Genomic DNA, 26343 nt, shown 5'->3' with positions numbered 1-26343 from the left:
CTAATTTCGATAAGCCTCGCTACCTTTAGCGAGAGTTGCGTTCCATCAACGTGACTTGAGGCACTCTCCGCTAAGTAACCATGGGAATTTATCCGACCAAACTAGCCTGCTCCGGGGCAGGATAACCATCAGGCTTACTTTAGCGGGGGTTTCAGAGAAGTCCGTCTGTCGGAAACAACTGTACCAGCAGAAGGTTCCGCCAAGCCTAGTCCTCGTGATTTCGTCACGTGAAAGACCAAAAATGACCAAAATTACATATATGAAGTACAAACAGACTATATTTTCATCAAGGGTCTAAGAATACATGCTTGCAATTAAAAAATATGAATAAATCGTTTATTTTGTTTAAGACCGACTGGCCATACCATTACCTAAAGCCCCCAGTTGGGTGAGTGGTGATGCTCCTGCCCCCGAACGTGGGCATCCCAGGGTCACATCCAGACGAGGACATCTCATGTGTGTTTTTTTTTTTTGCCTGTATAATTGTCTTTAGATCAGAGAATTAGACCAATATTTTACCTTAACTATGATAAATATTAGGGATGAGCGAGTAGAGCATTATCTGTATCTGTATCTGTATCTGTTAACCATATGAATTATCTGTATCTGTATCTGTACTCGGAGTGGGCGGGGCCTAACCCGGAAATGGGCGGGATTTAACCCGGAAGTGGGTCTGGTTGTCTTGAAATGAGCGAGGTTTTAACTGGTATGTTATTTTAAGCATGCAATTGATATGGGCTGATCAGAAATTGTTGTTTATTGCTGATTAGAAAACTATTTACAGGACAGCATCAGCATTGAGCTTCAGATCAATGGTTTTGATCACGATAGCAAACAAACTATTTACAGAACAAGTTTTGCAACAATGAATACAACACATGCGGTTGCAATTATCAAGTAAAATGTAATGAACAAGAGTTTTCATACTCAACAATAACTTTTTTCTTTTAACTTTAATTTTTTTTATGATCAGTGTGATCTTTTTTTTTTTTTTTTTTTTTTTTCCCCACACCAGGTGTGTGTGTGTGTGTGTGTGTGTAGCTTGATTTCCAATATTTATACCACTACCAGCTTTATTTTTTCACGAAATACAGCAAGAAAGTGTTAGAGCCAGGCAGCCAGATGACGGTTAAAAAAAGAAAAAGAAAAATCTCCGACAGGCAGAGACGCAACGCGAGTCGGCACCACGTCTGAATGAAGTACCAGAACTCTACTAGTTCATAAGTAAGTACCAACCTAAGTAATAACAAACCTGAAGCTGAAGAAAGAAACCCTAAACATTAACGGAAAACGACCCGCGAACCTGAGTGACTGAGGGAGAGACAGAGAGCTGTTCTGTGTGTGAGTGATCAGAGCGGACACAACAACACATCTGCGAGTGTGTAGGGGAGGGGCTGTAGCATATCACAGGACGCAGACACAGTCAGCTACCCAATGAGGATTTTTATTTAATCCGAGCACAGATATTGACTCGTATTACTCGTATAATACTCGTACTCGGCAAAAGTGCTTTATCCGTACCGGATACTCGTTTCAGCCGAGTATCCGGCTCAACTCTAATAAATATGTCATACAATTTCCCCAGAACCCAAATATAACTTGCAAAAACATGATAGGTATAAAGATGTTATTATTAATAGCATGTTATAGATCCCAATGACAAAGGCATTGCTGCATGCAATTTTCAGCCACATAAATTCCTTTCAGGTGAGTTCATTTTGACAGTGTGAGCCCTCACTGTCACTAAAAGGACAGCCTTTCCAGACCTATGACTCCTGATGAGGGTGCACACTTGTGAGGAGGATATGAGCAACATCAAGGTCACAAGTATGTCCTTAATTAAATCCACCTGCATCCCATTCACCACACAGAGGTAAGGTGACACACCTGAGACTGGTTGTGGCTGATTGAATGGATGCCACCATCTCAATTTTACTTTTGTTAAGGAAGTACAAAAGATATCAAGGAAACACTATACAAGACATTAAGAGAACTTTATAGGTTACATTATGTGTATTTAAAGTCATGTTATTATGGTGTTTGTGCAATAATTATTTAAAGACAGGGATTGTCTGCAAGCGTGTCTTGCCATCTATTTAATGTCAACCCGGCTCCAAGGCCCTACACTACCCATACCTGAGGTAGAGGTGTGACATTCATTAATAGGTTCATTGAATGTGTTCATTGAATTGTTGAGATAAATGAGTTGGTCAATGTAGATGAATTTACTAGGCCTATCTAAAAAAAAGAGAGAAAGAGAGAGAGAGTTCCGGCCAAAGAAAGAAGTTTCACAAAGTTCTATAGTCGGGAGTTGAACCGTGGCCGGCCGCGTGCAAAGCCGGCACGTTACCTCTACACTATCCTCATGTTTGAGAACTCGTTGTCAGTGTTATATTATAACATGTTACTCTTAACGGTACTTCCGTATTTAATCGCTCTGCAATTCTTGCCCAAGCAGCCTCGTGATTTTTATTTATCACTACAGTACTCCCTTTTTTGGTTATGATGGGTTTGTACTCCTCGTAGAGTTCCATCAATAATTTTTGCTCTGGTCTTTTCTGCCATTTTCTCGATGATTCGACATTCATGATTCTGGGCTGGCTTTATATCCCGTGAACGCGCGTAACACACAACGTTAACCTGGCTTGAATTAGCCTCAACAAGGCGTGGCTGAAATGCGTTAATGGAATGGATTTAGAAACTAAACAATATATAAATAATAATGACATTAGAAGAAATACATTCCTCCACAGCTACAAATCACAGGTAGTGTGCAGCTACATTTTGTCTGAAGAAAGGAAGGAAGTTGCATTTTATCTTAAGTCAGAACTAATACCAGGTTTAAGCATTCTGTGAATACAGCTAGTAATATTTAGTCTTGTCTCGATACCTTGTTGTGTAAATTCTTGTGAAGCTGTTCATACTGAGTGGGCAATTACCCAGTTTCCGTTATCTCCGCTGTAGTCAATAGACTTGATTTGAGGGAGGGGCTCAGCCCGCATGAGGTAAACTTAGCACTTAAGAGCTTGACACGACAGCATCAGCTGCAGCGTCAGGACAGTCAAAGAAGACTGTCCATCGGGGAAGTCATAACAACTCAATCACCACCAGCACCATGTGTCCTATCCCAGGACATCAAACCGGAGAAGGTTCAGAGATTGCAGGTTCGATCCCCGGCTCCTCCTAGCTGAGTGCCTGGTGTCCCTGAGCAAGACACCTCACCCTAATTGCTCCTGACGAGCTGGCTGTCGCCCTGCGTGGTTGACTCCGCCGTCGGTGTGTGAATGTGTGAGTGAATGGGTGAATGTCAGTCATTCCTGTAAAACGCTTTGGAGAAAAGCGCTATATAAATGAGGCCATTTACTATTTTAGTGAATATAAATATAGAAATATACAGTCATTATTATATAGATAGAAAATTATATCAACAGTTGTAAAGTGCAAAGATTTAGAGGCCACAGCTACAGTACTAATTAAAACTGCATAGCAGTATCGTGATGGGCCCTTGCTCATATGCGGTCGTGGAGTGCCTGCGGTCACAGGGCAGTGTCGTGGACGCTACCCGTGCTGCGGTTGCCTCTTGTGGCGCAAGTTGAGACACAAGCGATTGACGCCGAAAGGCATCCATCATCTCCATCTGATCCAGAGTGAAACTACATTTCAGTCACAGAGCTAACACACTTGTCCATGCCTTCCTGCCATCTCTCCTCCTTCCCCTAGCGTGACCCCCCCTCCTCCCCCTGTGTCCTCCTTGCAGGCTGAAATGAGAGGAATTAGTGAAAAGATAACCAGGTGTGGCTGTTACTTGGAAAACGTCACAAAATCAATGACATTTGCTGTCGCCAGTAGGTGGCGCTCTGACTGTGAGGCAATATAACAGTGCAGACGTGTTCAGGAAGGAAGTGTAATCAAGTATGGAAAGTTTGGAGCTGATCAGAGAAGAAACACTGGAGTTATAATAGTATTGATGTTCATGGCGAAGGTTCCACTGACAGCTGTCTGTGGTGCATGTGAAGTTTGGAGCAGATCAGACAATGTATAAAGTCATTAGCAGGTGTGGAAAATATCCTGACTGTTGATCTGGTGTTAAACAGTGACAGAGGTCACATCTTCTCCATGCCTTCCTGACATCTCTCTGAGTCCCCTTAGTGTTTCTCTCTCCCCTCCTCCACTATTTACAGTCACAGAGCTGATACGCAGGTGTTTTTTTCCCCACTTCGTGTTGACTTTCGGCGGTGGGTCCAAGAGGCTTTTTTGTACATCTCCACATGGTCTATGTAATAGAAAAAAAATATTTTGTGCGTGTACGCCCAACCTAGAGGGGGGGCTGTTGCTCAGAAAAAGGGCATAAAATCAGTCACATTTCATGTTGCCATTAGGTGGCGCTCTGACTGTGAGTCAAAACTGCAGTGCAGTTGTGTTCAGGACGTGACTCTTATCAAGCATGAATATTTTGGAGCAGATCTACGAAGAAACTCCGAAGTTATAACAGCTTTAATGCCTTTGGCGAAGGTTCAAAATAGTAGCACAGTTATGGCGTCGCCCTGGCCACGCCCCTGAATATTCTGGACATCTTTGAGTAACTTTTTGTCCTTAAGGCCTTTACAACAATATGTCCAATGTTGGTATCAATCAGATCAACGGTATAGTACAAGTTAGATTTAGTACAACCCCTGTGAATGGCCAAAAACGGCCAAAAATGGCAATTTTTGGAAGCGCCCCACATTACTCGATTTTGATGAAAATTGACATGTATGTTCTTTACAGCTATGGCAACGTACACACATGGACAAAATTGTTGGTACCCCTCTGTTAATGAAAGAAAAACCCACAATGGTCACTGAAATAACTTGAAACTGACAAAAGTAATAATAAATAAAAATGTACTGAAAATTAACCAATGAAAATCAGACATTGCTTTTGAATTGTGGTTCAACAGAATCATTTTAAAAAACAAACTAATTAAACAGGCCTGGACAAAAATGATGGTACCCTTAACTTAATATTTTGTTGCACAACCTTTTGAGGCAATCACTGCAATCAAACGATTTTTGTAACTGTCAATGAGACTTTTGCACCTGTCAACAGGTATTTTGGCCCACTCTTCATTAGCAAACTGCTCCAGTTGTCTCAGGTTTGAAGGGTGCCTTCTCCAGATGGCATGTTTCAGCTCCTTCCACAGATGTTCAATAGGATTTAGATCAGGGCTCATAGAAGGCCACTTCAGAATAGTCCAATGTCTTGCTCTTGCGTGTGTTTTGGGTCATTATCTTGTTGGAGGACCCATGACCTGCGACTGAGACCAAGCTTTCTGACACTAGGCAGCACATTTCTCTCCAGAATGCCTTGATAGTCTTGAGATTTCATTGTACCCTGCACAGATTCAAGACACCCTGTGCCAGATGCAGCAAAGCAGCCCCAGAACATAACTGAGCCTCCTCCATGTTTCGCAGTAGGGACAGTGTTCTTTTCTTGGTATGCTTCATTTTTGCGTCTGTGAACATAGAGCTGATGTGCCTTGCCAAAAAGCTCCAGTTTTGTCTCATCTGTCCATAGGACATTCTCCCAGAAGCTTTGTGGCTTGTCAATATGCATTTTGGCAAATTCCAGTCTCGCTTTTTTATGATTTGCTTTCAACAGTGGTGTCCTCCTTGGTCGTCTCCCATGAAGTCTACTTTGGCTCAAACAACGACGGATGGTGCGATCTGACACTGATGTACCTTGACCTTGGAGTTCACCTTTAATTTCTTTGGAGGTTGTTCTGGGCTCTTTGGTTACCATTCTTATTATCCGTCTCTTCATTTTGTCATCAATTTTCCTCCTGCGGCCACGTCCAGGGAGGTTGGCTACAGTCCCATGGACCTTAAACTTTTGAATAATATGTGCAACTGTAGTCACAGGAACATCAAGCTGCTTGGAGATGGTCTTATAGCCTATACCTTTTACATGCTTGTCTATAATTTTCTTTCTAATCTCCTGAGACAACTCTTTCCTTCGCTTCCTGTGGTCCATGTTCAGTGTGGTACACACCATGTCACCAAACAGCACAGTGACTACTTTTCACCCTTTAAATAGGCAGACTGACTGATTACAAGTTTGAAGACACCTGTGATGCTAATTAGAGGACACACCTTAGTTTAACATTTCCCTATGGTAAAATTATTTTCAATCTTTTCTAGGGGTACCATCATTTTTGTCCAGGCAAAAGTCGTTTTCCGCGACTCGCCTTTTTCGTCTTATTTTCTTTTTGAACCTGAGGAGATCGCCGCAACCGACTCGTCGCGTCCCCTGCTGCCGCCAAGGACTCGCGAACCACAAGCCGCCGCGTCAAGAAGCCCCGCTGCCGCACAAGACGGACTTACGCACATCAACAAAGTAAGAGGCTATCTGTCTGGGCAGAGACATAAGTTTGATAGTGTAGGATATGCTTGTAATTCTTGTTAACGTGTTTTAAGTTTTGATCACGGACCGCCGAGTCCGTTGCTTTCTGTGTTGTTGTATTTGAATGCTGATTGTGCACCCACGCCGCTGGGTTTCATTTCAGTAACAGTGTGTGTCCAACCTCGGACACATTCACAAGCTCAGTAAGTGATCTACCATCAGTCCCGCCGAACAAACGCCAGTTCATTCACGAGCTCCCGTGTGATGGTAATAGCTTACTGATCCTTTGTGCATTACGCGCCCATTCTCGCTCTCTCTCTCTCTCTCTTTGTTCCGGCTAACACACATGAGCACACACATACACCGCCCCCACACGTATCCTCCGCCAGCTGTTTCCGTCTCCGGACGCTAAGGAAATAGCTCCATCTGGTGGCTGTACCCGGCCATCTCTCTGTCTCGCTATTCTATCGGACGTCAGTGGCTCCGCCCCTGAAAGCTGGAATAGCTCCACCTGGTGGTTGCGCCCAGCCATCTCTCTCTCTCTCTCCACACACACACACACACACACACACACACACACACACACACACACACACACACACACACACACACACACACACACACACACACACACACACACACACACACACACACACACACACACACACACACACACACACCACGTGTGTCTCTTCCTTTGTTTAGCTTAGCTTTGTGTGTGGGTAGTTAGGTAATAAGGCTTTGCTAATTGCAGTGTTATGGATTGTGATCATTATTACTGATTTTAATAAATCTTATTATATTATAACTAGCGGTCTCTTGTGCTTGTTGTGTATATGTCACTGGATAACAGCAGGTTGTGAAGGCTAGTGCTCGAATTTCACGCCTTTTTAATTGTTTGATTGGTTTTGTACTTCTATGCCAATGATCACGATGATTGGCATGTGAGTATAAAACCTTTATATTGAGACTGAATACAGTTTTAGGTTATCTTTTCCCTGATCCCAGGGTGGTGCCCCGTTTATTCATGATTATATCATGATAATATATTAAATATAATTATTAATATCGATAATCATATTGACATTAATAATTAACTGTTGATAACCAAATCTGCTCCTGCTACTACCCCAACAGGACTAACCCGGATTCCTTTGTTATCGTCCTCGGTGACTTTAACGAAGGAAATCTCATCTATGAACTCAAAATACCACCAGCTGATAAAGTAGAGAGGAAAACACTTGATCACGGTTACACAACTACAAAACAATGCCTATCACGCTGTCCCCCATGATGCACTGGGTCACTCTGACCATGCCATGGTCCACCTGGGGCCTATATTACGAAGCGAGTTCAACATACCCAGGGTATCTTTCAGTTATCCAGCTCAAGTAACCCTAACAAAGGCAATCGGAGATAAGCAGTCACACAACGCTGGTTATCAACTCGGTAAGTCAACCCAGGGTTTCCCTGTCGAGCTATGAGCATGTGCACATGAAAGAGGCGGCGTTTGCAGCATTTGACCAATCGCAAACATGGATCAGTCTACGGGCAGCAGAGCGGCATATTTCACGTAACAGGAGCAAACCATAACAACTTACAGAAATACGAAGAAGTTAAACATATAATACAGGCAAAAAGCAACAATTTCATCTGCCAAATGCAGGAAGGACAGCTGGCAAAAACTCACTGACTGTGTGAATGCGTAAGTCGTGTTAATAGTATTACTATTCGTAAAATATGACTGATTGTGTATGACAATATCAGCCTAATTCTTTCAGCTGCAATCCCGGCGGTGTAAAATGGACTTGGGAGCAAATAAAATAAATTTAAAAGCAGAATTCAAAGTGGTCAGTAGGCTGTACGCTGACACAGTCATTCCCTCCAATGAGAATCTGTACCTCTCATATAAAACATCGTCAGGGAAAAAAAAAGTACTCTAAACACTCTAGTTTTCCTCAGAGACCTGCAGCGTAAGTTACCATGGCGATCTACCCCGGTAAGAAGTGAACCAGCTGTAGGACGGAAAACCCAGAGTTAACCCATAAGTTACCTCGCTAAGCCCAAATCCTGCTTCGTAGTACAGGCGCCTGATTCCTGCATACAGGCAGAAATTAAAACTCTGTAAACCTGTTGTGAGGATCCATCCATCCATCGTCTACCGCTTATCCTGTATTCAGGGTCGCGGGGGGGCTGGAGCGAAGGGTCTATTGCAGGGCCGACATGTAGAGACAGACAACCATTCACATTCACACTTTAGAGCAATTTAGTCATCAATGAACCTATCCCCATCCTGCATGTCTTTGGACTGTGGGAGGAACCTGGAGAGAACCCACGCTCACATGGGGAGAACATGCAAACTCCACACAGAAGGAACCTGAGCCCGACTCGGGAATCAAACCCACCTCTTGCTGTGAGACGACGTGTTACCCACTACACCACCATATACAGTATATAAATTAACATCTCTCCATCCTGGAAAGGGATGTCAGACTTTTCAAGAGGCAGAAAGCCCGCAAAGCGGCCGGTCTGGACTCTGTCTCCCTCTCCACCCTGAAGCACTGTGCAGATCAGCTGTCTCTGGTGTTCACAGACATTTTCAACACCTTGCGGACGACCTGCTGCGACACCCACACACACAGCCATCTGCCTATGATTATTACAATTACACTGCGCATTTCTGTGCAATTTAACTACTGTTAAATTGTACATATTATATGGTGTATGGCTGCATGTATGTATAGTGTCTTTTTAATTTATGGTAATTTCTTTTGTTTATTTATGTTCTTGACTGCAGTACTTTGCTTTATTGTTTTATTCTTTGTAATATTGTGCGCACTGAACACCAAGGCAAATTCCTTGCATGTGAAAATGTACTTGGCAATAAACTAATTTCAGATTCTGATTCTGCAATCAAACGTTTGCAAAGAGTCTTTTACATCGCTGTGGAGGAAAATTCAATCATTATCCTTCTGCAGAACCCAACTGCACTCAGGCTTCAGGTCATGAACTGATGGCCAGGCATTTTACTTCAGAGTTCTCTGGGAGAGAGCAGAATTCATTTAATAATCACAAGTTGTCCAGGAAGCAGCAAGGCAGCCCCAGACCATCACACTAAAACCACCATGTTTGGTCCAGGTCCTAGAAGCAGCAAAACAGCACCAGACCATCACACGAAAACCACCATGTAGACTGTTGGTATGATGCTCTTATTGTGGAATGTCGTGTTAGATTTTCACCAGATGTAACGGGACCCATGTCTTGCAAAAGGTTCTATCTTTGACTCATCAGTCCATAGAATCTGATCCCGCTGAGGTCCTGACAGATGCAGACTGCTAACTGGCCTGACGTTGGAAACACCATATTGTAGCTCTACCTGCTGCTCTGTGAATGCCCAACTACTCCTGCTTTTTGGTCGACGGCAACATGGTTGGGATGGATCCATCTCGGTGGGCTGACTGTGCCTGCTGCCATGGACTACTACTGTTGATACTATTGTTTCTGTTAATACCACCATTACTTTTAATCCTACTACTATACTACTACCAACACCAAATGCAGTTGGAACCCAAGGGCCTGTGCTGCACGAGATTTCTGCCTAAAAGCCTATTAAGGCAGTTTTTTCTCGCTTGCCCCTGGGTGATGTTGGGACTTTGAAATTGTATCGACTCTTGAATCTTGAGCGTGTTCTAGTTGTGCTCAATGTGTTAAGTGTCCCGAGATGACTTCTGTTGTGATATGCCACTATAACTAAAATTGAATCAAATTGCATTGAATTGCAAAGGTATTGGGGGTCATCAAGATGTTTTTGGTAAATGTGAGACTTTGTGTTCAGCAGTGGTTTTGGTCTCCCAGCTCTCCCATGGGTGTCATCTTTACCCAGTGTCCTTATTGTGGAATCATGATCACTGACCTTAAACTGAGACAAGTGAGGCCTGCAGTCCTTTAAATGTTATTCTGGACTCTTTTGGGACCTCCTGGATGAGTCGCTAATGTGGTCTTTGTGGAGTTTTGGTAGGCCGGTTGGTCCTGGGAAGGTTCACCACTGTTCCATGTTCTCTCCATTTGTTAATAATGACTCTCACTGTGGTTTGTTGGAGTCCCAGAGCCTCAGAAAAGCCTTTGCAACCCTTTCCAGACTGATAAATGATTTTTTTTCCCTTATTTGTACTTTTGATCGCAGCATGTGCTACTTTTTGAGACCTTTTAGCTTCACATTGCCGGACAGCTTCTATTTAAGTGTTCAGATTGAACAGGTCTGGCAGTAATCATTCCTGGTGTGTCTTGTGAAGTTGAACCCAACTACATTTGGTCTTTTGCAACAACAAGTGAAAGCTATCGCTAGCTTAACCCAACCACCCGATCAATAAACACCCATAAGATGACAATTTGGCCCATAGAAAATTAACCAACAATAACCATCAACAGCCATCACCCTAAGGACCTTAGCAAAGCGTTGTCACACGTTGTGATATATTAATCTATCTAGCATAAATGCCGGTTGTTAGCATCGTAATAAACTAGCAAATTTGCTAATTTTAAAGTGGCAAATTTGCTAGTTTTAAAGTCGCAGATTTGCTACCTTATTATGGAGGTCAAAGAGGAAATAAACACGTTGCTTGACCCGGATGGTTGCCGTTGCTATGACAACAAGGGAAAGCCACCGCTGGCATCTTAGCCCAACCACCCGATCAATAAACACCAATAAGATGACAATTTGACCCATATTACATTAACCAACAATAACCATTAACAGCCATCACCCTAAGGACCTTAGCAAAACGTTAGAGGTTGTGATGTGTTAATTAGAAAAATAAATGCGACATTCATGGGATTTTAGCTAGCATAAATGCCGGTCGTTAACATCGTAATAAAGTAGCAAATTTGTAACTTTGAAACTAGCAAATTTGCTACTTATAAAGTTGCAAATCTGCTATTTTTCCCCCTCAGGATATTGCCCACCTCTCTTGGATCCAAGATCATTTTGAAAGAAAAGTGATTTTAGTTGAAACTACCTCAAAACATCAGATTATGCATTTTTTGAAGACACAATTTTGTTTAAACCACCACTTAAGTAGTCCTGGTTTGTTCATGTATACACAGCCTAAAACATGTTGTGACCTGAGAGACTCAGAGGTTGCGCATTGAGCATTCATGTTATGGGTTGCCTCCTTCTCCTTCCCTATGTTTTCCCAGTATTGTTCAGTCTCGGCCGGGGTGGCTCTGTTTTCATGCTATTACCCTGCTACTGGGAGGACACTTTGGGTGGTTTGGTGGAGAACATCCTGTTTATTCTCTTCGCTTCTACTTCTATAGTGGACCTCTTCAGGCAGGTTGCCTGGGCTTCAGTAGTCTCCAGTGCCTCTGGTAGTTAGTTCTATCCTAGCACCTTTCTGCAGCTCTGATAGCTGGCTAACTTTTCTCCGTGTGATCTAATGTCCACTTCATCAGGTCCTCCTGTTTCTCCAACACCACTGCAAGCAGCTGTCACTACCCCAGAGAACATACGTGTCAGACTACAGCCCTCATCATGTCCTGTAGATTCCTGAAGGACATTTTCACAGGTTGGTCCACTTCTTCACCCACTGTTAACAGCTCTGCCCTTTGGTTAAAGATGCAGTAGTATGCCTACCAAAAAGCAAGAAAACTAGAAGAGCATACTACTTTCACATTACACTAAATCAGACAGGAAATAAGCAAACAGTTGTGTGTGTGCGTGTGTGTGTGTGTGTGTGTGTTGACAGAGTCGGAAGATGAAGGACATTTAGTCAGGTGCAAATGAAGCTGTGAAGACACAAGGAAGATCTTTCTGGGACATTGTCTAACACCTGCCCAAAACCAGGCTGCTGCCTGTCTGTCTGCCTGACTGTTGGCCAGCCTGCCTGATTCTGTCATCTCTTTAACCGTTATACTTCTTCACATGCACAAATACATCTTTCTCAGACTCCGTTTCTACAGTGCCAGACTGATGACCATCTCCAGAGGGAGGACATGTCCAGGTACCTTAGTGTTCCTCACTTCTTATGAAATCATTCTTCTGCTGACCTTCTCATCTGAGCCCCTAACATCATTGTTAGATGTGATTACACTTCTGGCCACACCTACTCAGAAGTCCTGGTCAGAGGTAACACTCAACTTTCAACACTTTTCAGCCTGGTATTAACTTTCACACCAAATCTGTCAGGCCTGCATTTAACAAGAAACCACACCAGGGCCATGCATGCGCATGTGAGTGGGAGCCTACATCATGTCCACATTGTGTACCGGTGCGCGCGCGCGCACACACACACACACACACACACACACACACACACACACACACACACACACACACACACACACACACACACACACACACACACACACACACACACACACACACACACACACACACACACACACACACACACACACACACACACACACACACACACACTATGCTCCGATAGAACAACATTAATCATCCGATTTTAGAAGAAAAAAAAAATGCACCTCTACGTGCACGTAGAGCCTGTGTCCAAAGGGGCGTTTTTAAATGCTAGTTGACACGCCACTCGACTCGCCGTCTTGTGAACGCTTGATAATCTTTTAAACTGAATGTTGTAGATCTAAAATAAAGACAGATTCAGCAACTGCATAGCTTATCCATCCAGCAGTTTCTGGAGGTATTTAAGAGGAGGGTGAACGAGAAAGATGGACACTGGGCAGTGAGGATCATGGCTTACAACAAGAACATAGGTTGACCTGTCCAACCAACTGCACCAGTACTATTCTAGCCACCGCAGAACCGCACGCTAGTACTGCACCCTGTTTTTGCACCTTGTGGACTTTGCCACCACAAATACTTACATTCTACACTGTGACATCAGCGCCTCAAATTAGTTGAAGCCCACGTCCCACAAGGACTTCCAAACTGAACTGGTGTCCCAGCTGTGTGGGGTGGACACCACAGGCAAGAGGAGTGCTGACCACATTCCTGTTGCCATTGTCATGGAAACAGATGCCAGCCTGAAAGCCACACAAGGCCGCAGGCTATGCCAACACTGCCACATGTGGACAAAAAAAGGCATCTCACTCCCTGGAAGTGTCAATCCTGCAATGTGGCTCTGTGTGTCTGTGTGGACAGAAACTGCTTTGCGGAGTTGCATGAATTACAAAAACTAAAAAAACAATACCTATTGTATATAGTTTGAAATATTTGTATATTACATCTCAATTTTACCTTTTATATGTTACATTTGCACTATGTGGAACTCTGGGAACACAAAGCACTGGTGTAGCTCTCTGTAATTTTGCACATAGATTGTGTTGAAGAGTTGCAGCCAACAAGGAAAAAAACCTATAAATATTCATTTTTTTATGGGAAAGGTTTGTTTATAATTTAATTATATTTCAATTTCAGCCCTGTGATAGACTGGCAACCTGTCCAGGGTGAACCCTGCCTTCACCCAATGACAGCTGGGATCGGCTCCAGCCTTGTGAAGGTAAGATGCAATACGAGTCATGATTGCTTAATTCGAAGAAAAGCCAGGTGCCATTTTCTTTTAAATATTTTGAGTACAGTATTGCCAGAACATCTGTTTTCTCTTGGTTTTCAGTCATTCTGATTTCTAATATTGTTTTCTGTTTATTTTTTTGCAGGAAAAAGGCAGACGCAAGGCAGACGCTGAGGCCCAGATTACTTGACAATACACAACATCCGCTGACATAAGGGGTTACCTATTTTCCTATAAAGTATATCTATATCAAGTAGTCACTGTGGGCTCCCTTGAGGCAATAAATCTTACAAGTATGCAGTCCCATGCTCAGGCCTGATGAGTGATGTTTATTGCAAGGTTTGTTGGTTATCTAATGTTATTTGTCCAAAGTGCATGCCACATTTTTAGGTGCTATGTGATTCTGCTTTTTATGTGAAATGTTGAACTCTATCAATTGAATGTTGTGCACTGTCACCTTCTTTTTTTTAGGTGAGCCAAGAACCAACTGCATGACTGGTTAAAGTGATGGTTCGGAGTAAAATGCACCCTAGGTAATTTCCAAAGAAAAGAAATCCATGTTACAGTAGTTTAATATTTGGTGTGAAATAAAATACAGTACAGTAGGACAGGGACTACTTTGTGTCTATAGATAATTATCTATCTATCTATACATTTATCTTCAGCAGGCTCAACTACTGTAACAGTGTCTTTACAGGTCCCCCTAAAAAGTCCATCAGACAGCTACAGTTAATTCAGAATGCTGCTGCTCGAGTCCTCACTAAGACCAAAAAAGTGGATCACATTACTCCGGTTCTCAGATCTTTACACTGGCTTCCTGTCTGTCAAAGAATTGACTTTAAAATAATACTGCTGGTTTACAAAGCACTGAATGGTTTAGGACCAAAATACATTTCTGATCTTCTGCTTAGCTACCAGACCTCTCAGATTGTCTTGGACAGGTCTGCTCTGTGTCCCCAGAGTCACAACCAAACATGGAGAGGCAGCCTTCAGTTTTTACGCACCACATATCTGGAACAAACTTCCAGCTGCAGGTCTGCTGCAAATCTCAGCTGTTTTAAATCGAGACAAGACTTTTCTGTTTCTGGCTGCAGTCAGGGACAGGGATATTTTCAGACACAGAGAGGGGGGGACACAGAGAGGGACACAGACTCTCCCCCTCCCCCGCTGCCTGTAAAAGGCAAACATGTGAACATGTTATTGTTTCTAAACAAAAACAAGGCGTTTCCAGGCCAGCCGGGTGACATAGTCACTCCAGCGTGTCCTGGGTCTTCCTCGGGGTCTCCTCCCGGTGGGGCATGCCTGGAACACCTCCCGAGGGAGGCGTCCAGGGGGCATCCGATACAGATGCCCGAGCCACTTCAACTGGCTCCTCTCGATGTGGAGGAGCAGCGCCTCTACTCCGAGCTCCTCCCGTGTGACGGAGCTCCTCAGCCTATCTCTAAGGGAGGGCCCCGCCACCCTGCGGAGGAAGCTCATTTCGGCCTCTTGTATCCGGGATCTTATTCTTTCGGTCACGACCCAAAGTTCATGACCATAGGTGAGGGTAGGAACGTAGATTGACCGGTAAATCGAGATTGTGATTGAAGTCATAGTTTGAAAAACAAGTTCAGTCTTTCATTTTCATTTCTTACCTAAAAAAAAATTAACTGAACTTTGAACTAGTTCAGAATTGAAATGGTGAACTATGAATGCAGGGCTGTAAACTAGCGGTCGCCACTCGCCAAATGCGACTAAAATATTCCCCTGGCGACTTAATTTTGTAGGGATACATGCCACTGGGGCGGGTAAATGTTTGTCCCGATGGTCGTGCTCTTGCAATAAATTATGCATGATATAACAAAACATTGTAGTAGCTGTAAACTGATAAATTATGACGGTAGCAAACGTCAAGCTAAACCGGGGATTTGTTGTGTGTCACACTGAAGTAGCTCCCCCGACATCACCGCTGTAGAAAATAGTTCCCCCGAAGCAACGTAGAGTGCGCGTCACCGCTCTTTAAAAGTTTGGCGCAGTGAGTGACGCCTGGTTCACACCGGCCGTGGAAGCGCCGCGAATAGGCGTGTAGCGGAGCCCGCTTCCTTTCGGCGCCCCTGTTAAGCGATAGTGTAGTTCACACCAGACACCGTGAAGCGATCGTTTCGGCGTCTGCTCTATTTTTTGCGCGTGCCGCGAGCGAACGCGTCAATTCTGGCAGTAAATCACACAAAGAAACACGAGACAATCCGGTCAATTTTCAAAATAAAAGCAATTTTCAAAATAAAATACCGCGATTGACAAATGCGATCATATTTGTGTATCTCAACTCAACAAACAGGAAGAGACAATACATTTAATAAATGTGAAGAGTAGATAAACAAATGTGTATTTCAACGGTATATCTGCTCTCTCTCTCTCTCTCTCTCTCTCTCTCTCTCTCTCTCTCTCTCTCTCTCTCTCTCTCTCTCTCTCTCTCTCTCTCTCTCTCTCTCTCTCTCTCTCTCTCTCAATGAGTGTTTCCTTTGTCACAGTTAAAGTTTTCACTTTGCAATGTTTGAGATGAAATGAATGAAATTCAATTAATAATAATAAAATGTATTTCTAAATAATACTTTGGCCTCTTTTCTAAGCATGTACTGCTCTATAATTAGGGATGTCCCGATCCAGCTTTTTGCACTTCCGATCCGATACCGATATTGTAGCTTTAAGTATCGGCCGATACCGATACCGGCCGATCCAAGCATGTATTAAAGATTAAAGATGCAGGTTGATGGAAATGATCCAAAATTAGGGGCTGGAAAATGATGAGCATCACATTAATAGCTACAGATACTGTAAAACACTATAACGACATATGAGTGCATATATTGTCTTATTTTATCAAGTAAAATATAAGTTATAGGTTTACTCAACAGCTTAATAGTTAATAGAAATTCAGGTAGAAATAGGTTAACTCAGAGTTCCACAGCTTATCAAAAACAATCCTCCCCCCACAGGGGGTCCCTTGCTTTGTATTCACACTGCTCCAGCCCAAACGGGCTTTAGCCCGTACACACGTCATCACGTCCTAATACTACACACAATATGGCTTGATGTTGTTTTGAAGGAGTGCATATATTTCTCGACAACACTCGACCTGCATCAGCGCATGTGCGCACGAGCGGATCTGTGCGAGCAGGCAGCGCGGAAGCCGGTCCGGTTCCGGTACCGGTCTGGTTCCGCTCACACCACGAGTCTGAAGAGTGCAACAGCTTATCAAAATACAGTGTCAACTCCGTGTTTCAAAGTAGAAAGCGAAATCGTGGTGGTTTAACGAGGCGGAACGGCATCAGAACAACATCAAGCGCGTAAAGTACACGAAGAAGAACGTAGCGGGAGCGCGTGGCGAGGATTGTTGTGGCTGCGCGTCTTGCGGAGCAAGTCTACTGTGCTGCGCGGAGGCACTCCCAATTGATTTATGAGTGAATTGATAGGTGGCTTATTTTTGGCATATTGATTTTATGGCCTGTACAATGGTAGGGGAAACACTGGACATGCACACAAGTCCGTCTTGTTGTTGTTTAGTGGATGCTGGACAGGTCGCGAGGTGTGCGCTAGGTGTGCTGGAAAACGCGGACCGGACTTTGGGGAAAAACGGAAAAAAATGGAATGGATTACCTACATCGGTGCGCTGGAAAACACGGACCGGAGTTTTGAAAAAAGAACTGGATCGGGAGTCCGGATCGGGATTTTTCCGTGCAGGCCGATCCGATATTGATATGCATTTTTTGCTAATATCGGCGGCCGGTCCGATCCAAATATCGGATCGGGACATCCCTATCTATAATACTGTTATCTCAATGAAAAGTACTGAAACAGATGTATATGCAACAAAAAGAGGCAATTTATTATTTGGCCGATAAAAAATGTACTTGGCCGGTAGATTCTTTCATCTACTGGTCCCCTTGGCCGGTGAGCCAAAAAGTTAGTTTACAGCCCTGTATGAATGTGAACAGTTCACTTTGAACATGTGTGAACTGAAAAACTGAAAACACTGCTGTAGACAGCTGCTTCACCCAGCAGCGCTGCAGACAGACAGACAGCTGCTTCATTCAGCAGCGCTGCAGACAGACAGACAGCTGCTTCATTCAGCAGCGCTGCAGACAGACAGACAGACAGCTGCTTCACCCAGCAGTGCTGCAGACAGACATTTGTTTCACCCAGCAGCACTGCAGACAGACAGACAGCTGCTTCACCCAGCAGCGCTGCAGTCAGACAGACAGCTGCTTCACCCAGCAGCGCTGCAGACAGACAGACAGCTGCTTCACCCAGCAGCGCTGCAGACAGACATTTGTTTCACCCAGCAGCGCTGCAGACAGACATTTGTTTCACCCAGCTGCGCTGCAGACAGACAGACAGCTGCTTCACCCAGCAGCGCTGCAGACAGACAGACAGCTGCTTCACCCAGCAGCGCTGCAGACAGACAGACAGACAGCTGCTTCCCCCAGCAGCGCTGCAGACAGACAGACAGCTGCTTCACCCAGCAGCGCTGCAGACAGGCCGACATCTGTTTCACCCAGCAGCGCTGGCAGGCTCCTGTCAGATCACAGATTTTAAAATATTAAAAAGCTACAAGTACATAAATGGATTCCATGACTTATTCAGAGACTCAATGTATGCTTGCATACAATTTCTATTTGTGTTAAATGAATCTCTGTTGATGAGTTAATTCGAGGACAACTGTAGTCAGAGTACATTCTCCTGCATTATTTCGTTATTTCCTTTAAAAAGGGACAGTTTGTAACATTTTAAGTAATTGATTAGCTAAAATCATTACCTTTGCCAATAATCTGATTGATCCTCCTAAGCAAATCATTTCTTATTTGTATTAGTAAGTCCACGGGAGGCTTCCATGTCGTTACACCATTTTGAAGACTATAACCGCCGAGAAGGACATGACGCCTAAACGTGAATCTGTTCAGAGCCAGCATGAATGAAAGTTCCATTCACCCATTCTTCCATTACCACGACAGTAATGGATGGCTACCAAAAATAAACCAATAAAAATATTGCAACATAAATCACTATTTTGCTGGAGGAGTAATTACTTAAACATGCTCACACATGTTTGTTTGAAAAATCAACCACATCACCAAAAAGAATACTGGTGAAGTGGTATTGGATGACATGTTATCATAGCTTCTTGGTACATAATGGCTACCGTAGTTGCAACAAAGCGATGCACTAGAGAGCACTACTCGTTTGAATTGGGATCCACTGTGAAACAGACTTTTAGGGATTTAAGCAGTGAACCCTTTCGTCTCCGTAATCAACACATCCGTGGAGGACGTGCCCATTCTGCGGCAGAAGAAAACAATTTTTTGGACTGTTAATACTACTACTACTACTAGGGATGCAAACAATTAATCGATTATCGATTAATTGTCGATAAGAAATTACTCGATTAAAATAAATTAATTGCAATTAATTGCGTTTTGAACCCGTAATTCCCCGCCAGTCAAGGTGAGGGCACGCTTGACGCCAGACGTACCTGACGCACATGCGCGAACACAAGCGAAGCAGGGCTCTGACGACAACAACAAGACAAAACGAGAAGCGGGAGCAGTGTTTCCCACACGACGAGACTATGGTGCACCGCCGTAGTCTAATTTAAGCCGCCATAGTCTCGATGTTCGCCCAAAATTATTTTATCAAGGTAAATGGACTTAACTAGCGGCTCTAATGATAGGCCTAAACAGGAGGGCAGCAGCGCTTATTATAAGGGGAAATCCTCGCGGCTGGTTTGGCGTATCAACATTCTGTTTTCCCCCGTCACCATGGCAAGGCGTCCCCCGCGCCTCCCCCCCTCAGCTGGCGAGTTTGACGGCGCGTATAGCCCTGTTCACATACGTCGCTACTTGCTTTCTTGCTGAATTCTACTCGCTGGCAAAAAAAACTCACTGCCGCCAGCGGCTAGTTTCAAGCGGCAACTCTGTGTGGAACTCTCTGTTGACGTCAACTGTCAATCATCTCTATTCTACATTCCGATTGGTACTTGCTTGGTACTCACTTCACTCGCATCGCAGAAAGTTACATTATTTTATCTCCGTCCCCGCCCACATCGCATCGCCTGTCCTGGCCACATTCCTAGAACACGTTCACATTCATTGACAGTTGTCGCTCAGAGATGGGCGAGTGGCGACGTATGTGAACGAGGCTTCAGTCAAAACCAAAACACCAAGGACGGCTGAGGAATAGTCACCCACTTATATTAATGATAATAATAGTCATAATAAACTAATAGTATAGGCTCAGCACTGTGTTTTAGTCATTTTTGTTTTCATTTTAGTATGTCAACATTTGGATCAGTACCAGCAGTTTGTAAGAAATTGGTCAGGAAACGATATGTCATATTTTGGTTCTCAAATTCCCCAAATTGATGAATTAAAATGAAATTATTCAAAATATGATTTGCATTTTTCTTTATATCATAAAGAAGATAGCATTTGATGTTACGTATGCAGTAGATAGAACCTATTCAGAGGGAAATTCAGCTTCTCAGAAGAATTGCCGCTTATCAATTAATCGATCGATAAGATGAAACAACTATCGATTAATGAATTACTCAATAATTTGCATCCCTAACTACTACTGTTAATACTACTACTGTTAATACTACTACCAAAATCTCTCCACTAGGTGGTGCTGTAATGTTTACTCCGGGTGATGTTGGGACTGAAAATGTATCAACTCATCATGAGCGTGTTCTAGTCCTGCAGGATGTGTAAAGTAAGTGTTTTGAGATAACTGCTGTTGTGATACTTTCAATACAATTGAATTGAACTCTCATACCATTGCATCCTTAACTTCTACTGATATTGAAGTAATTTAAGTGGTGTTTTTATATTTTGAGTGAACAAACTGAGGGAAATTAGAGATACTGGCTTGTGTAAAATTAGTTTATCTTATTTGTGCTTTTCCTATAGTCCAGAGATCAGTGTTGTCAGTCAGTATCAGTACTTACTACTTGTAGGTCTCTGAGCGAACATATTCAAAGACATGGGAGACACCCAGTTGGAACTGGTCTGCAATAGGAGTGACCCAGGGATTATTTTCTGCTTTAAACACCTGCTTCGGACCAGTCAGATCCAGGTTACCTGTAGACACACAATCCCACCTGTTAGTATGTATGATAATGGCCTGAACATTTAGCTTAAGAGGTTTATATTATTTTTCCTCCTGCTCAGGGACTGTAGCTGTCCTGATGGATACAAGAATAGAATGTGTCACTTCATCCGTTTTACTAAGAAAAGTAATTAGGCCAATTAAAGGTGAAATAATTTGGGTCAGGCTTACTCAGCTCTGATCAGCTGTGTCATGGTGTGTTCATGGGGCAGGATGGCCAATGTGTGCGTGCACGTGTACTTTACCCAGTTCAGGGGGCAGGACAGTCAGTCGGTTTCCCTGGATGTGAAGCTCTTTGAGTTGAGCCAACTCTCCGATCTCCTTTGGCAGTGAGATGAGATCATTGTCCCGCAGACTCAACTGGACAGAAGGACAAACAAGACACACTCGATTAGGACATCTATTTTTTTTTTTTGAACGATTCGATTCTGTAAACCACGATTTGATTCAGTAACTTTTAACCATTTTTCTATATCCATGAAATAAACATGCAATAATGCGAGTGAGACTATCTGTATTCTTCTGAAAGGTGAAACAATAAACACACAACAGAATTACTGATTAAACATTTATTCTATAAAAAAAGTAGTCCTGCATAATATTTTATGCCGAATACAAAAATGTAATTAAACATTGCTCAGTTATTTTAAACATTTTTTCAATAGGCTACACGCTGGCAGGGGAGAGAGTGTCTTAAAAGTCTTAAAACATAAATCATGATTAAGAATCGCGATTGGTGAAGCCAAAGCGACTCATTCTATTTATTTATTTTAGCAGATGGATTTAGTTGAATCGGTATGACTGACGCATGAATTGTTACACTACTAATACATACACACACACACATATATATATATATACACTCAACAAAAATATAAACGCAACACTTTTGTTTTTGCTCCCATTTTTCATGAGATGGACTTAAAGATCTAAAATTCATTCCAGATACACAATATTACCATTTCTCTCAAACATTGTTCACAAATCAGTCTAAATGTGTGATAGTGAGCACTTCTGCTTTGCTGAGATAATCCATCCCACCTCACAGGTGGGCCACATCAAGATGCTGATCTGACATCATGATTAGTGCACAGGTGTGCCTTAGACTGTCCACAATAAAAGGCCACCCTGAAATGTTTTTTTTTGCTTTATTGGGGGTCTGGGGACTCAGAACCAGTCAGTATCTGGTGTGACCACCATTTGCCTCATGCAGTGCAACACATCTTCTTCGCATAGAGTTTATCAGATTGTCAATTGTGGCCTGTGGAATGTTGGTCCACTCCTCTTCAATGGCTGTGCGAAGTTGCTGGATATTAGTGGGAACTGGTACACGCTGTCGTATACGCCGGTCAAGCACATCCCAAACATGCTCAATGGGTGACATGTCCGGTGAGTATGCTGGCCATGCAAGAACTGGGACATTTTCAGCTTCCAAGAATTGTGTACAGATCCTTGCAACATGGGGCCGTGCATTATCTTGCTGAAACATGAGGTGATGTTCATGGATGCATGGCACAACAATGGGCCTCAGGATCTCATCACGGTATCTCTGTGCATTCAAAATGCCATCAATAAAATGCACCTGTGTTCTTCGTCCATAACAGATGCCTGCCCATACCATAACCCCACCACCACCATGGGCCACTCGATCCACAACATTGACATCAGCAAAGCGCTCACCCACACGACGCCACACACGCTGTCTGCCATCTGCCCTGAACAATGTAAACCGAGATTCATCCGTGAAGAGAACACCTCTCCAACGTGCCAGACGCCATCGAATGTGAGCATTTGCCCACTCAAGTCTGTTACGGCGACGAGCTGGAGTCAGGTCAAGACCCCGATGAGGACGACGAGCATGCAGTTGAGCTTCCCTGAAACGGTTTCTGACCGTTTGTGCAGAAATTGTTTGGTTATGCAAACCAATTGTTTCAGCAGCTGTCTGAGTGGCTGGTCTCAGACGATCTTGGAGGTGAACCTGCTGGATGTGGAGGTCCTGGGCTGGTGTGGTTACACGTGGTCTGCGGTTGTGAGGCCGGTTGGATGTACTGCCATATTCTCTGAAACGCCTTTGGAGACGGCTTATGGTGGAGAAATGAACATTCAATGCACGAGCAACAGATCTGGTTGACATTCCTGCTGTCAGCATGCCAATTGCACGCTCCCTCAATGCTTGTGGCATCTGTGGCATTTTGCTGTGAGACAAAACTGCACATTTCAGAGTGGCCTTTTATTGTGGGCAGTATAAGGTACACCTGTGCACTAATCATGATGTCAGATCAGCATCTTGATGTGGCACACCTGTGAGGTGGGATGGATTATCTCAGCAAAGCAGAAGTGCTCACTATCACACATTTAGACAGATTTGTGAACAATGTTTGAGAGAAATGGTAATATTGTGTATCTGGAATTAATTTTAGATCTTTAAGTCCATCTCATGAAAAATGGGAGCAAAAACAAAAGTGTTGCGTTTATATTTTTGTTGAGTGTATATTATATATATTATTGCAGTGGTCAGCTGGGATGGGCTCCAGCCCCCCCACGACCCTGCTTAGCGGTAGATGATGGATGGATGGATGGATGGACACTATTGTGGACACAGTGATATATTTTTTCTTTTTTAAATCGCAACTGCTTCCGTTTGTGGCTGCATCGTGCTGAAACGCTGCTGACCACGCACCTGTCATTGCCAATCAGAGATGAAGGCCCACCCCGAATCTACCTCTAATCTCAGACCGCGGTGTTCTTCTTCGCTGTCTGCTGGTGGGGAAAAAACCCAGGCCAGCTCGATGTTAGGCGACCAAATTACACTTCACAGATTCTTGGTGACATGTGCCATCCGGTGGCCTGTACGCACTGGACTGACTGTTGGACTGATTGTTTTATTTACTTACTATTTGCAGCTTGGTGAGCTTCCCAATGTCAGTAGGGAGCGCCTCGAAGTCGTTGTCACTCAGGTAGAGACCACGAAGTGTGGCTGCAAAAGAAACATGTCTGTTAGTGTGTATGAGAAGCTCCAGACGAGTCAGGTCTGATCTATCATACTGCCTCACAAACTGGACACAATCAATACAAACACACCTTCTGCTTGTCTGGCAACACAACACAAACACTAAGACAGCTGAGTCAACATGCAGCAGACAAACAAAGAGGATTAAATGTGTCATGTTCCAAGATGAAGCTAGAACACTGTTGGTGCTGTAGAGTGTAAATGTGAAACCAACACACTGTACATGACTAGTGCAGTCACCTCTAGTTATTATCACCTTGCCGTGATAATCTAAAAGGCAGGAAACTAAACATCATAATACAACTTCAAAAATCCTCTTCAGCACACATTGAGGACAAGCTGAGTTATTAAAAATATGTTCAGACATACAATCATAGGAATATGAAGATACACAGCAGTGTGTCGTTATTCACTTTCCATACAATTTTTTTGTTACTAAGGATAAGAAGGTCTGGATTATTCATCTCTTTACACTGGGATGTATTTAGGGGTGGGTATCTCTTCGCACCTCACGATTTGATTACGATTCAGAGGTCAATGATTCAATTATGAACTGATTTTCGATGCATCTCTGTGCAACAATTCTTTTGTGTACATTCCAGAAATTTTAATCCGAGTTTGCTAGTCACTTCCTGCTTTTGTGATGATCATAAAAGAAAACCAACAGGTTAATACCCTTCTGTAATATGTTATGAAAGAAGTCTTTTCTCTGTCACAAGTAGATATGACTTCCTATAAACACAGTCCTGTTACAGGCGATGAGCATATCCCTGAGAGAAAACAGTGAACTGTAGCCTATATACAAATATTTCAATGCAATAATCAATGCAGCTGCATTTCAACACATCACAGCGTAGCGGTCTGTGGATAGTATCTTACGTTTCATAAAGAGACCGATCAGACTGTCGGTGGAACAAACAACAAGGTTGCTGCCGTATTTATGCCGAGCCCTACCGTGTTAGCCTAGCTTAGCTCTGAGCGAGCCTAACAGCAAAACAAGCATTTGTAAAGTTATTTTGTATCGTCTTAATGGACAGACTAAACAAACCATGACTTAGGACCTTTTTCTTATCGTCCTTACTTTGGCATAATCTTTATCAGTAAATTGTAATTAAATCACAACGTGGTTTTTGATAGCGACCGCTGCTGTGAATGCAGCTCTATGAGATTCACTGATCCCCCTCCGGGTAAAGGTAGAAACTCAGACAGGACGCCGTTTAGTGTCCCGGTGTGTCTGGGACTTCACAACATGTACAAAGCAGTAATAGTGTTTATTTTGGCCATGAACGATGAAACATTATCCGTGTAAATGCAGCGGGTGCTGGTCGGATTTCTCTCTCAGCCATGTCTCTGTTATGTGCAACGCCACTGACTGTCCGGGCGCTGTATTTCAGAGTCCGCCTTTTGGGTTCTGTCAACAATACAGAATAAAAATAATTAATTTTTGACATTTGTGAATCGATTAGAGAGCTTCATGGAATGGGTTTCATGGCCGAGCAGCTGCATCCAAGCAATACATCAGCAAGTGCAATGCAAAGCGTCGGATGCAGTGGTGTAAAGCACGCCGCCACTGGACTCTAGAGCAGTGGAGACGTTCTCTGGAGTGAAGAATCATGCTTCTCCATCTGGCAATCTAATGGACGAGCCTGGGTTTGGCAGTTGCCAGGACAACGGTACTTTTCTGACTGCATTGTGCCACGTGTAAAGTTTGGTGGCTTGGCTTGGCCCCTTAGTTCCAGTGAAATGAACTCTGAATGCTTGGGGATGGCCTTGTTAGAATTGGCTCTTTGTTCACTTTAGATTTATACTTTTCACTGAACTCATATTAATCACGGGTTGTGCTCATTAAATCAGTGTGACAGTTAACCTGATAAGCAGGAACCCATAGAATCTTCAAGGCCCTCTTGTTCTAACAGCTAGGTTTGCTAGAATAGATACACGCCTGAAGGACACACTCACACAGGTTTCATATTACATCCTAGAAGTTCACGTCAGAGATAACTGACCAGTAAGACTCGGTTGTGTGCAAGTTTGACCTCTGTACAGGGCAGTCCCAGCCCAAGAAGATAAATTGTGGCGAGCACCCAGAAACGGGGCTCATTCTGACTGAGATCCTGTGGGAGCTCTGCCATTCCGAGCCCAGCGCTACCATACTTTACCTGTGACCTGAATAAATACTATATTCCTGAACTGAAGAGTTCTCTGGTTTATCCTTGGGCTTCCAACAAAGAAATCAAGCGTAGCGTTAGTTCTGGCAGGCCACGACGTCAAGCTCTAAATCAGCAGCAACAGCGTAGCTGTCAAAACCGAGGA

The 26343-nt window shown here is 43.5% G+C and overlaps 1 protein-coding gene and 1 long non-coding RNA gene across 2 annotated transcripts in view; both read right to left on the bottom strand.

Annotated features, from left to right (window-relative positions):
- Positions 1-26343, bottom strand: part of LOC311028994 — a 97824-nt gene that overhangs the window by 51660 nt on the left and 19821 nt on the right. The window lies entirely within an intron of this gene.
- rsu1 (Ras suppressor protein 1) overlaps positions 1-26343 on the bottom strand; it is a 46238-nt gene that overhangs the window by 9326 nt on the left and 10569 nt on the right. Inside the window, exons 6-8 of the mRNA XM_084033828.1 lie at positions 23915-23997; positions 21266-21380; positions 20860-20992 (exon numbers count right to left, since the gene is read on the bottom strand). Of these exons, the coding sequence (XP_083889954.1) occupies positions 20860-20992; positions 21266-21380; positions 23915-23997 (331 nt within the window). The remainder of the gene's footprint in view (positions 1-20859; positions 20993-21265; positions 21381-23914; positions 23998-26343) is intronic.

Source organism: Eutrigla gurnardus (assembly GCF_963514095.1).
Source record: "Eutrigla gurnardus genome assembly, chromosome: 18".
Classification (NCBI taxonomy): Eukaryota; Metazoa; Chordata; class Actinopteri; order Perciformes; family Triglidae; genus Eutrigla; species Eutrigla gurnardus.
The sequence above is the reverse complement of the archived record's forward strand: the minus strand, read 5'-3'. Positions and strand labels throughout refer to the sequence as shown.